The sequence below is a fragment of the Taurulus bubalis genome, assembly GCF_910589615.1.
Source record: "Taurulus bubalis genome assembly, chromosome: 6".
NCBI classification, from domain to species: Eukaryota; Metazoa; Chordata; class Actinopteri; order Perciformes; family Cottidae; genus Taurulus; species Taurulus bubalis.
Window position 1 is genome coordinate 196287 of NC_136594.1, and position 13714 is coordinate 210000.

Here is a 13714-nt window from a genome sequence, read left to right on the forward strand (position 1 = left end):
TTTGACTTACTTGTCTTTATTTTTAAGGGATTAATAACTGATCTATAACCAGGTTACATATACTAAGCCACAACAAGAACAGAAAAAAGTCCTTTATCAGCACTGAGGTCTAACAAGACCAGAGACAAGTCCTTTATCAGCACTAAGGTCTAACAAGACCAGAGACAAGTCCTTTATCAGCACTAAGGTCTAACAAGACCAGAGACAAGTCCTTTATCAGCACTAAGGTCTAACAAGACCAGAGACAAGTCCTTTATCAGCACTAAGGTCTAACAAGACCAGAGACAAGTCCTTTATTAGCACTAAGGTCTAACAAGACCAGAACAGAGACAAGTCCCCTATTTGATGCAACTAGAAGGTCATTAGTAATTGTCACCAGTGTCTCTGTGCTATGATGCTTTCTAAATCCTGACAAACTCCTCAAATAAACTATTGTTATGTAAAAGTCACACAACTGGTTTGTGGCTACCTTCTCCAGTATCTTAGAGAGGAAGGGAAGGTTAGAGATAGGTCTGTAGTTAGCCAACACCTCTGGATCCAGAGTGGGCTTCTTAAGAAGAGGTTTAATTACAGCTACTTTAAAAGACTGTGGTACATGACCCGTTAGTAAAGACCCATTGTCAAGTTATCTCGGTGTTAATGTTTGTTCCAGCTTAGCCCAAACTTGAAAATGGCTCGTTCAACACAAACAGGCAAAGGGACAACTCTGTTTCCGTTCCAGTGTTTTATTTTCCTTTCACAACGTCTTTGGTTGAAACAGTAGGAAATAGGAACCGGAATAGGTTGATAACCTTAAACACAAAAAGGAGTAGGTTAAATTCTACCTTTAGAATGGCTTTAACAATAATAATTTAACATCATCAAACTATACATTTCTTACCAAACAAAGCAACCGTACAGGCAAATCAAATTCAAAAGCTCAAAATCAACTAAAAATGCAAGCAAACAACTGCCTCAAACAATATTTTAAATGATCAGAACTCATACCAGTTGCGTCTGTGGTTGAACACCAGCTGCGTTGTGGAGAGGAGCAAAGAGGGCGGCTAGGCTAACACCAAACATTTTTTGCCCATGAGGTGTGCGCTGGTGAATTTTGTCCCTCCAGAAACATCGATTGCATTGGAGTTCCACTCTGTTTGGGTTCATTTGGGTTCTGCCCCCTTCAGGCCTGGAGTTCCCAGATGCTCCTTGGTTCAGCGTGCTCAAACTTGTTTTGACGCAACACCTCCCACTTGACCTCCTGGTTCTTGAACCCAAGGAGGCCACAGCATCTTCGTGTTGGGCAGGTTTGGTTTAAGTTGTCATTTGGTTACATCAGTTTTGCTCTTCAATTGGAAGTAGGACGATGATACGTCGGACATCCCTATGAAGGACGGTAGCTGAGATTTTGGTTGCGAGTCTCTTTGTCTTCTGCTTTTGAGCAGACTTCATAGATGGGACGGGGTAACTTGGAAAGGATCTGACGTGCACATCTCTGACGATGCCCTTCTTGTCAGCGTTGACATTGGTCACTCTGGCAAGCCTATATTGACCCCTCAGGGCATTTTGGTCCGCCAGCCAGACAACATCTCCAACTGCCACATTCCTTTGCATTGTGTGCCACTTGCTCCTCACAAATAGGTTGGGCCCAGCTAATTGACTCCATTTCCTCCAGAATCGGTCGACCTCCGTTTGGATAGCGTTCAATCTTTTGTAGGGGTTGCTTTTAAAGTCAAAGCTTCCAGGATCTCCTCTGGGTCCAGTCCGTCCAAGCAGGAGGGAATTTGGGCTGATGTAGTCTATGCAGTCTTCCCGGCACTGCACTCTGGCATCAATGGGTCTTTCATTGGCAAGATTGGCAGCCATGAACAAGAATGTTTGAAACTCACTCCATGTGAAAACTCCTTCTCCTCCCAGGCACTCCCAGGCCCGCCCGCTTCACAGCACGAACAGCTGCTTCTGCAGCTCCATTCCGGTGAGGCGAGTCTGCTGGGTGGATTTCCCAACTCCATTCTGTTCCATGCTTTGAAGCTTCATTCTCAAGCTCGGATTTTTCCAATTGGCCCAGAAAGTGGTAGAGTTGTTTAAGGGCCGGTCTGGCTCCCACAAAGTTTTTTCCCGGGTCTGACCACAGTTTCTTCGGATGCCCTCTCAGTGCTGTGAATCTCTGGTGTGCCAATAGGAAGCCTTCAGTTGACTGGTCACTGACAACATCTTTGTGCATCGCTCTCGATGCCATGCAGCAGAAGACAATTCCCCACACCTTGAGCTTGACCTTCTTTCTCACCTCATCCTTGACTTCATAAGGTCCAAATAAGTCCACCGTTGTGTACTCAAATGGATTGGCTGGTGTGATCCGCTCCAATGGTAGGTCACTCATGATCTGCTGGCATTTCCCTTGCCCGAGCTTTTCTGCATGTCACACAGCTGTCAACAATCTTCTGAGCCAGCCTCCGGCCCTTTATCACCCAGGCTCTGCTTCGCATCCGGAGTAGTGTGCCTGCTATCTCTTCATGGTTAGCATTGTGGGCTTCTTTAGCGAGGAGAGTGGATGCCCACGCATTATATGGTACAATTGGTACTGCCGTTTTGTCCTCATTAAAGATTTGGAATCTTCCTCCACAGAGTAAAAGTCCAGTGTCTTCCTCCTTGTATACGACAAGTCTGTTCAGTGTGGTCTCTGGAAAGGTTACACCTTCTTGAGCCGCAAGGAACAGATCCCGGAGTGCATCTTCATACTCTGCAATGGTAAGTACGGCTTCCTTCGCGCGTGTCGCTACCTCTGTTGCTGAAGGAATTCCCTCCCACTTTGGCTTACAAGAGATTGAGGTCTTCGCCAGTAATGCTTTCCACTTCTTCACAGCTCTCCATACACAAGCAATGACTCTGGCCAGCTTGGTCAAATTGCTGAACTTCCTGATGTCGAGGATTTTTCCCATTGCAGAACCAGTTGGTGCTCTCTGGGATTGGATCTTGGGTCCTTGTTCATCAGGGCCACCTTTCTGAGCATCTTCCTGGTCGCTCCTCACGTGAATTAAAATTGGAGACTTTGGCGGCATCTCGGTGGCAGATGGGACCTCCCTTCGTTTTTTTCCCCTGTGCTCTGGTCAGTGCTGCTGTGAAAGACTTTCTTTGGAGCCGGTCTATGCCCTCTTTGGCAAGTGCAGCCACCTCTTTGGCTGACTTTGTTGGCCACTCTACCACCGGGTCCTTCAGAAATCCTGGTCCATTCTGCCACACAGAATCCTCTTTGAGGTCTTCTGGTCTTGCACCTCTTGTTACAAGGTCAGCAATGTTCAGGTCTCCTGGGATCCACCACCAGTCTTCGGCAGAGGTGGATTTCTGAATCTCTCCAACTCTGTTCGCAAAGAAGGTTTGATATCCATAGCTGTCTCTTTGGATTGCTCCTAGCACAGTCCGACTGTCCAGCAGGTGGAGCCATTGTTCGATTTCCATTCGGCTGTGCATTTCAACGTATTTCCTGAGCCGTGCTGCAAAGACTGCGCCACAGGTTTCAGCTTTCACTGGTTCTCCCTTTTGGTCCAGTGGTGTGAGCTTTGCCTTGGACTCCGCGAGTCTGACTTGGATGCCTTGCCGGGTTTCCCATCTGAAGTACACCACCGCTCCATAGCTCTTGTCACTTCCATCAGAGAATGTTACTCCCCAAGGCTTTCCAATCCAATCAACTGGTGTGAGGCTTCTGTGGAAGGTGATTTGGCTAAGGCGGGTGTATTCCTCAAACAGCAGGATGGCTTCTTCCCTCAACTTTTCGGACAGTGGTTGTGGTTTGGCAGGTGTGACAAGGCCTATTGGGTCATACAGACCAGCTACTTGGCTTAGCAGTTGTCTTCTCGTCAGTGGGTTTGGAGTTTTTTCCCTCACCTCTTCACCAAGGAGATTTTGGCCGACTCATTTTTCCTTTTCTCTTTGAGAAGTTGACTGAGGTCCTGAGGTAAAGTTTATCCTCTTCCACGAGGTATCCAACTCCAAGTGCCTTGTTGTCTCCTTCCCTCATCTGGTTTGGAAGGATGAATATTCTGTCTGCTCCTGCTCCTTCTCCTGGCACGCCCTCCTGCCTCCCACTTTGGCCTGACCGGGTCCAGGGCTTGAGGAAGAATCCGCCTGCCTTCAGGATTTCTTCAACTCTCCTGGCGTTCTGGTCCAACTTTAGCAGGTCATTATGGGAAGTTAGGATATCGTCGACATAAGCATTCTCTTCCAGGATCCTACGGTCCTCCTCCAGGTGAGCAGACATGGGCAGCTTTGCTGTCTCTCTCATGGCCAGCTGTGTGATGCACCCTGCTGGTTGATCGCCAATATTGACTCTGGTGATGGCACACTCTTCGATCTCTCCCTCCTCAGTGTCCCTCCAGAGAAACCTGTGGAGGTGCATCTCCAGGTCTTCTAACCACACAGAATTGTACATCTTCTTGATGTCACCAAGAGCAGCATGGACACCTCGTCTGAACCTGAGTAGTACAGCTCGGATGGGATTGAGGACATCAGGCCCTTCCAGCAGAAGGTCATTCATGCAGAGCCCTTTAAACTTTTGGCTGCTGTTCCACACCCGGCGCACGGGTGTTGTAAGCGAGCGCGGGTTTGGCACCACCAAGTGGCTGACATACCACACTGGTCCCTCCCAGCTTGCAGTGATGTCTTTGGTTAGTTTCTTTGCTGCTCCTCTTTCCACCATCTCATGGACCTGAGCTGTGTATGCCATTTTCCATTCTGGCTCTCTTTTGAGTTGTTTTTCTGTTCGCAAGAAAGTGGCTTCCACTCCACTCCTGTGGGGGGGAAGGGACCTTGGATCTTGAATCCAGGGGTACTTTGTGTCCCAGTGAGGTCCATCACTGTGTTCATCTGCTTTGGGGGAGGTTAGGCCTTTCCTTATGATCTCCAGCTCTCTTTCTTCATTCAGAGTCATTTCCTTGCCGACCGGTTGACAGTTGCCGCACCGGCATCCTCCACACTTTGGCTCGCAGGCTTCTACTATGCTGTCCCATTTCCACCAGTCCAAGACCTCTTTGTCAGCAACCATGGTTTTGGTTTCACCTTTGAACTCCAGTGCATCAGTGATTTCTTGATACTTCACTGCTGAGGTTCTCATGGATCGTGCAAAGTGTGTCTTAGACGTATGCGCAGTCGTATCCACATCTTCAACGAGATCCGGATGTGCTCCTCCAACTGTCTTTCCTAATGGGCTTTCCCAAAGGACAAGGTCTCCAATAACTTTCACTCTTTGTGGAGCAAGTCTTCCCTACTGGTGACTGATGAGCAGCTCAATGTGCTTTGGTCTTCTGAGGTCTTCCAGGTTGGTTTCTGGGAAGAATGTCTTGAGTTGTTCTGGTTTGATTACTCTGTGCACTTTGGCGATTTCATCCAAGCCATAGCAGATAAGCTCATGAGCTCTCTCCGTGCCGGTGGGTGTCTTGACTCTCACTCTGAGTGAGTATCTTTTGGTCTTGACCTTCATGGCCATTCCTCCGACTCCATGAACGGCAAGCGTGATGTTTTCACTTTGCAGATTTAATCTCCTGGCAGCTCTGTGGGTGACGTAGTTGGTGTCTGATGCCAAGTCAATGAGAGTTCCGATCTTCTGTCCTGCATTGGCAGTTACCTCCAACAGCATTAGAATGACTGGTAGCTCGGGAGCCCTTGACGGCACCACTTGATCCTTCTCCACGCAGCTGGTTCTTGCAGTGGTGTTGGTGAACGCTTTCTTGAACCTTTCTGCCATTTCTGGGGTGAGTTCAGACATCAACTTTCTTTGCTCCTCTGTGAGTGGTTGCTTTCTCCAGGTGGATTTTCCTCCATCAGCTCCCTTCATCTTGAAGTCTCCTCTTTGGCAAAGAAAGAAGTGGTGGTCTGATGAGTTCCCTTTTTTGCAGTCTCTGTTCTTGCACAGGTAAGTGTCCTTACAGTACTCATCTTCTCCGTGACAGACTAAGCATCTCTTGCATGCTCCCAACTCTTCTACAGCATTCAGCTTCTCGCCAGGCTTAAGTTCTTTAAACCGCTTGCAAAAGAAAATCTTCTCCCGATGCTTTTCATCTCCACAGACAATGCATCCTCCTCTCCTTGTGGATCGTGTGGAGGCATACTTCCTGTCCAGTTAAGCAGGTTTTCTTTCAGGCTTTTCACTTAGGCCAAGCTGCTCCAGTCTCTCAAGAACTTCCTCTTGGGTTTTCAGGAACGCAAGAAGGCTGTCGAAGTGAGTGTCTGGTGTCACGCCATTTCTTGGGTTGACCATGAATATGAGCCAGTCTCTCTTCAGGTTGTCGGGCAGCTTGCCCTCTATGGATCTGACCACCAGAGGATTCTTTACGGCTCCAGTGTTTCCGAGCTCTGTGAGGTCGCTCAGGGCCTTCTCAATGGTTCGAATCATGTCCATGACTTTTCTCGGCTGGTTTGCTCTTAATACAGGAAATTTCTCCAGATCTTCAATTATCTCCAGGGCAATTGTAGACTTGTTCCCATACCTGATTTCCAGCACTCTAAACATCTCTTCCGCAGTGTTGTATGTTGACAGGCGCAGTTCTCTGCAGATTCTCTCCTCCACGCTATCCAGGAGTTGGAACTTCTTTGCCTCTGCTGAGCCGGTCGGTTCCCCCTGTCTTTGCAGGTTCTCCCAGTCCTTCCTCCATCGATGGAAATTCCTTTTACATCCGTCGAACCTGGGCCCAGGCTGGTTGGTCTTATTCTCACTACTGATTGTTGAGCTGGCACAGGCACTGGTGGTGCTCTTCGTCTTCTCTCCTCTTCTTCCATTCTTTGTGCTGTGAGGAATTCGGCTCTCCTTGCTTCAAGGCTGGCGCTTAGAGCTTTCAGCTCCTTCACCCTGTCCTCCAGACTTGCCATCTGTGATGCTGGAATCCACATCTCCCACTCTGCTAGGCTTGTAGCTGCACCTTGGATTTGCTTCTTCACACTGTCCCACCTTAGCTCATAGCCATCTCTATTCACGGCGGAAACAGGTATCCCCTCAAGTTCTCCACCGGCTGTGCCTGCATCTTTTATTGCTGCTCCGACCTCACTTTCTCCATATCTGAGCCAGAGGTACTCCTGGACTGTGCTCCGGACATTATCCCGTGTTTCATCACACTCCTCCAATGCTCTGTCGAGGTCTGCCTGCAGGTCTCCGTCGAGCTTTACTTCTTCACCCTCATTGGTCTGAGCTTCGAGGTCAGCCAGTAGGCCAGCCCTGTAGCCATCATTTGTTTCCCCGACGTTCCTTGCCAGCGACATGAGCTCCCTGAACTCCTCTTGTAGTTCGGTCCTCATCAGGTTTTCTGACGTTCTGCTCAGGTAGTTGGCCTGCTTGGTGAAGGCAGTTCTTGCCAAGGTCCGCTCTTGCTTCAGCTGTTTCACCGTCTTCCCAAGAGCTTCCTTCGCCATTGTTTCCCAGTCAATTCTCCCTTTGCGATGACAGCTTCCCCTTCCTCAGGCCTTTAATCCCGGGGTCTTCACTGCCACGCTGGATATGAGCTGGTTATCAACTGTCAAGTTATCTCGGTGTTAATGTTTGTTCCAGCTTAGCCCAAACTTGAAAATGGCTCGTTCAACACAAACAGGCAAAGGGACAACTCTGTTTCCGTTCCAGTGTTTTATTTTCCTTTCACGATGGATTTGGTGGTTGAAACAATAGGAAATAGGAACCGGAATAGGTTGATAACCTTAAACACAAAAAGGAGTAGGTTAAATTCTACCTTTAGAATGGCTTTAACAATAATAATTTAACATCATCAAACTATACATTTCTTACCAAACAAAGCAACCGTACAGGCAAATCAAATTCAAAGATCAAAATCAACTAAAAATGCAAGCAAACAACTGCCTCAAACAATATTTGAAATGATCAGAACTCATACCAGTTGCGTCTGTGGTTGAACATCAGCTGCGTTGTGGAGAGGAGCAAAGAGGGCGGCTAGGCTAACACCAAACATTTTTTACCTATGAGGTATGCGCTGGTGAATTTTGTCCCTCCAGAAACATGGATTGCATTGGAGTTCCACTCTGTTTGGGTTCATTTGGGTTCTGCCCCCTTCAGGCCTGGAGTTCCCAGATGCTCCTTGGTTCAGCGTGCTCAAACTTGTTTTGACGCAACACTGATAATATCTAGTAGAGAGGCGCTAATTAAAGGTAAAACTTCCATAAGCAGCTTAGTCGGAACAGGGTCCAGGAGACAGGTAGAAGATTTAGAAGTAGAAACCATTGAAGATAGTTGGTCGAGGTTGATGGTAAAACATCCCTCCAGACACACAGCAGGGCCCACAGCCTCCTCCATGGCCATCCCACCTGAGGATGGACCGGCAGTAGTCGAGGGCAGGAGATCACCGATCCTGCCTCTAATAGCCAGAATCTTATCACTGAAGAAGTTCATGAAGTCATTACTACTAACGTTATTATTTATAAATCTAAACTTTACATTTTCTTTTTTCAATAAATCACTTCAGACTCATTTACTTAAATGTCTTTATTTTTAAGGGATTAACAACAGATAAACATCCTTCTAGCTCTCTTATAGCATAATAAACCAGTGATTACATAACACTATAGCATAATAAACCATTGATTACTTAACACTACAGCATAATAAACCAGTGATTACATAACACTATAGTATAATAAACCATTGATTACATATCTGACATGAGGTGGCGCATCATGGTCACTAACATCCCTCATGATTACTATTCAGCATTCACCACATTGACAATAGTTCTGCTGTGATCCGGATCAGGCTGGTCCAGGCTCCTGTGATCCGGATCAGGCTGGTCCAGGCTCCTGTGATCCGGATCAGGCTGGTCCAGGTTCCTGTGATCCGGATCAGGCTTGTCCAGGTTCCTCAGATCAGAGTTGCATTCAGCCACTGCAGAAGAACCGCATTCATGTTAAACCATCGCTGAACATTCAAACTCAGTGAGTGTACAAATAACCTATGTCCTCTGTGGTCCAGCAGTGTAAAAACATACCAGGGGCCCCCACAGCCTCTGGGGCCCAGTCATGCGTTCAACTTGCATAGTTAAGCTTCTTACCTCCATCAGGCTGAATTCAACAGTTCCCGAGTTATCTCTGTCCAGCGTGTCGAACGTGTCTGTGGAGAGGAAACATCAACATCAACATCATCATCATCATCATCATCGTCGTCATGATGAAGAATAGCCACCATTAATCAGTTTTTGGCAAGAATGAGCTATTCTTGTCAAATTGAAACTTCTGATTAAAAAGGGAAGACCTTGTCCTGAGCCAGAGTAGTTTTGATTGGTGGCCATTCCACAAACGAGCTGGGGGGGACTCGACACAGCTGATTTAGGGGCCCATTTAAGCAACCCTCAGAGAGCCATTCTTCAGCGTGCATCTCTTCCTGTCTTCCTGCATCCTGACATCCTGAAGGAGGAAGAGTTAACCCTCTCCTGAAGAAATCCACTCTCAACCCGTCTGAAGTCAACAACTACAGACCTGTCTCTCTCCTACCCTTTCTTTACAAAACTCTGGAGCGAGCTATCTTTAACCAAGTCTCCTCCTTTCTCCACCAGAACAACCTTCTGGATTCTCACCAGTCTGGATTCAAGGCCTCAACAGAGACCAGAACAACCTTCTGGACCCTCACCAGTCTGGACTCAAGGCCTCAACAGAGACCAGAACAACCTTCTGGACCCTCACCAGTCTGGATTCAAGGCCTCCACAGAGACTGCCCTCCTTGCTGTCTCTGAGCAGCTCCACACTGCTAGAGCAGCCTCTCTCTCCTCTGTCCTTATCCTTCTGGACCTTTCTGCTGCCGTTGACACAGTGAACCACCAGATCCTCATCTCCTCCCTCCAGGACCTTGGTATCTCAGGCTCTGCTCTCTCCCTCTTCTCATCCTACCTTAACCACCACCTACCGGGTAACGTGGAGAGGATCTGTGTCTGAACCTTGTCCTCTCATTACTGGAGTCCCTCAAGGCTCCGTCCTGGGTCCTCTCCTCTTCTCTCTGTACACCAACTCTCTCAGCTCTGTCATTCGCTCGCATGGCTTTTCCTACCATAGCTATGCCGATGACACCCAACTGATCCTCTCGTTTCCCCAATCGGAAACACAGGTAGCAGCACCGACACTACTCCGACACTACTCCGCTCCCTTCACTGGTTACCATGGCTGCAGCATCCGCTTCAAAACATTGGTACTTGCGTACCGTGCTACGAACAGATCGGGTCAAATCTACATTCACGACATGGTAAAACCTTACAACCCAGCTCGTTCGCTCCACTCGGCTTCTGCCAATCGGCTTGTAGCTTCGTCACTGCGAGCTAAACACTCAAAGTCACGACTGTTTTCTGTCCTGCTCCTCAATGGTGGAATGAGCTCCCCACTGACATCAGGACGTCTCTACATCTTCCGTTGCAAACTAAAAACACTTATTTTTCGACTACACCTTGAATAAGGAAGGTAGCACCGTAGTAGCACTTACATGTCACTTACTGATAGGACTTAGTAGTTTGACTTTATTGAAGAAATTGTACTTTCTTGATTCTTGTTGTTCTGAGTTTGTACTCATGATTGAATGCACTTGGATAAAAGAGGCAGCAAAATGTAATGAAGAGGAGGACTTACTGAACATGTTCTCCAGACGAACCACACAGCTCACAAAGTTGTCGAAGTCGATGGTGAGATCTGGGTCACTGTAACGAGCCACCAGAACCTGGTGGAGCGGGTTGTTCAGCCTGAACCCTGCAGCAGGAGGCACAGGGGTCAGAGGTCACAGGGGTGAACTGCATTGGAATGATGTGTTATTGTACAAACAGGTATACTAATAATTAATAGAATAGAATACTTTAATGTCATTGTCAAAAACAACGAAAAACAGTTTAGCAGCTCTTACAGTAAAGACAAACATTAAAAACAACCATAGAAACATTCACAACACAAGTAGACAGATAAATAAGTGGATCATCATAAAGTGCACGTGCCATTGAATATTGTTCAGCAGTTAGTGCTAGTGTCCTCAGCTTTTTGGGGGTTCTATACATTTGACAGCCTGTGGGTAAAAGCTGTTTTGTAGTCTGTTTGTGTTTTAATTGTCCTGTATCTCCTTCTAGATGGAAGGGGAGCAAACAGTGCATGTCCAGGGTGGGTGGGGTCTTACAACTGGCTTTTTTACAGAGCCGGCCAGCGTATAGGTCACTGTACCAATTGTTGTCAACCTATTTAAAATGTTTTGAACACATAATGAATAATAATTATAACTAGTACAACACATTGATATACATATTGTGTGCATAGAAGTGAAATGAATGTGAGCAGGTGGCGATTAAGAGTCTTACCGGCCTCCTCCACGGCCATCCTCATCTCCGTGCAGCTCATCGTGCCAGAATTGTCCACGTCCTTCTCACGGTAGACGTTCTGTCACACAGAGAGGACAGACTTTAGAAAGACCTGGTTCCTGGGGTCCCAGACCTACAACTGGTTGCAGTTCAGTCCGCTAGACTTCACATGGGCCAGAAACCAGGTTCTGATTCCGAGGCTCACCAGGTACTTCTCGATTTTGGTCCACAGCACTTTGAACTCCACCAGACCCAGTTTACCGCTGCCGTCTTTCTGCAGCAACAGTTCAGGAAGTGACACCTGAATTATTTTACCCAGCAGCCACTGCGGCAGCTTTCTGTTACTGAACCGGTTCTCACCGGAACCAGTTCTCACCTGAACTACAAACACTGTTTCATGAAGGATACGTCCAGCATGTTGATCATGTGGCGACACGTTGAAATGCTGAAGCCGCTGGTCTTGATGTCTGAACCTTTCAGAGGCAAACAGTAAACCCTTTAGACCTGGAGATACACCTGACTCACTTCAGACCTGTAGATAAACCTGAACCCCTTCAGACCTGTAGATAAACCTGAACCCCTTCAGACCTGTAGATAAACCTGAACCCCTTCAGACCTGTAGATAAACCTGAACCCCTTCAGACCTGTAGATAAACCTGAACCCCTTCAGATACACCTGAAGATAAACCTGAACCCCTTCAGATACACCTGAACCCCTTCAGATACACCTGAACCCGAAGGTAAAAAACGATCTTCCTAGTCTCTCACGTTTGGTCACCACTTTGTTGAGGATCTTCTGCAGCTCGAAAGTGGAGATCTCACAGTCCTGCAGCAGAGACTCAGGTATAACTCGGGTATATAGACGTATACACAGGTATGTAGACGTACAACTCAGGTATATAGACGTATACTTGTAAATGTTCCACATGAACAGCTCACCCCTCCCGCCAGCTGTCCAAACAGACCTCTGAACCGATCATCCACATCGTCTTCATCGATCTCAATCTGAAACCAGGGTTCATCTGTTATTTCTCCAGCCAGGAGGAAGTTCACCAGGTAAAGTTCTGGGAGGGAAGTCTCACCTTTTCCACTCGGGACTCGATGGGGTCGTCCAGCTCTCTGCAGAGACAAACACAGCAGCTTCAGAGGACAATCGTCTCCCAGGTGGAGAGGACAGATGGAGACTACTGTGCAGAGAACACCTGGTTCCTAATGTTGCTCTCAGCAGAGTTCCTGAGCTTCTTCACAGGTCACAGTGTGTGTAGTTGAACTTACTGGAACTCGGCCTGTTTCTCAGAGAAGACGCGGACGCAGAAGTCTCCGTTCTTCTGCGCGTCGAAGGTGGACGGGATGATCAGGTACTCCCCCGGCGGCAGGCAGAAGCGGCTGCAGACTTCTCGCAGGTTGATGAAGGTTTCGGAGCGAGCGGCGGAGGCGTTCCGCAGGAAGAAGTTCCTGTCCAGGTGGACGTTCCTCTGACCGCGGGACTGACGGAGACACAACGGGGACGTCACACTGAGTATGAAGCTGAGCCTCAGACAAACTACAACAAACGCTGAGCAGCAGGAAGCTGGTGGTCCTCATACCTCTTCAGGAACCTGGAACAGAAGAAAGAGAAGAGTTACACCTTCAGAGTTCACTTTGTTCATCAATGGTTATGATCCAGTTCTGGATTAGGTCTTAGATGTGGACCAAAGAGGACGACGGATCCCCGCCTTTGTGCTCAGAGGATCCTTCTACTCAGACCATTCCCCCCTCCAGAGACCAAACCCACAACCGGTCTCACCTCATAGATGGCGAATCCCATGGTGTGCATGTCTTCCCCCATCTTCCTCATGCGTCTGCGGTTCTTCTGGATCAGACCGACCACGAAGCTGCAGCCGTTCTCTCCGTCGTCCGGGTCGTCGTCCTCCTCATCCAGCCGGATCACGAACTGAGGGTTCGTCCAGAAGGTGTCTGCGGTTTGAAAACAAAAACCAGATAAAACCAGCTGTGTCCGTGGGAGCACTAAACCCTCCTCTTGGTCTGACAGGACCACTCACTGGGGAAGTTCCTGCAGCCTCCGGCGGTGGATCCTCTCCTCCAGCTGCCATCGAACTTGGACAGAGACCACTTGGACACGGAGTCGTCGCTCAGGGCGTCGGGTGTCAGGTTACAGATCTCCAGTCGGGAGTAATGTCGTAGGAAATCATTGAAAGACATCCTGGAAGACAGAGCAGAGAGTTTTCATCTCCAGCATCGCTTGATGACTAGTTCAGTTAGTTTGAGATAAAAAGTGAGTTTTACCAGAACTCGCCGTCCTCTGAGCGATGACTCAGACGGTCTCGGTCCTCGTCGCTGATCTGACGCCATTGAGCCGAGCTGTCAGAGCAGGAAGTAGTTTCAGAATAAGAGTCAGAGGTGATACCAATACAAACCTGTGTTTCATGTTG

The 13714-nt window shown here is 48.0% G+C and overlaps 1 protein-coding gene across 1 annotated transcript in view; it reads right to left on the reverse strand.

Annotated features, from left to right (window-relative positions):
• Window positions 1–8442: 8442 nt before the first annotated feature.
• Window positions 8443–13714, reverse strand: part of LOC306737791 (calpain-2 catalytic subunit-like) — an 18031-nt gene continuing 12759 nt past the window's right edge. The window contains exons 8-20 of the mRNA XM_079219583.1: window positions 13569–13643; window positions 13325–13485; window positions 13057–13238; window positions 12558–12769; window positions 12365–12401; window positions 12222–12287; window positions 12051–12108; window positions 11691–11755; window positions 11488–11556; window positions 11283–11361; window positions 10573–10689; window positions 9015–9073; window positions 8443–8848 (exon numbers count right to left, since the gene is read on the reverse strand). Of these exons, the coding sequence (XP_079075709.1) occupies window positions 8825–8848; window positions 9015–9073; window positions 10573–10689; window positions 11283–11361; window positions 11488–11556; window positions 11691–11755; window positions 12051–12108; window positions 12222–12287; window positions 12365–12401; window positions 12558–12769; window positions 13057–13238; window positions 13325–13485; window positions 13569–13643 (1204 nt within the window). The 3' untranslated portion in view covers window positions 8443–8824. The remainder of the gene's footprint in view (window positions 8849–9014; window positions 9074–10572; window positions 10690–11282; window positions 11362–11487; window positions 11557–11690; window positions 11756–12050; window positions 12109–12221; window positions 12288–12364; window positions 12402–12557; window positions 12770–13056; window positions 13239–13324; window positions 13486–13568; window positions 13644–13714) is intronic.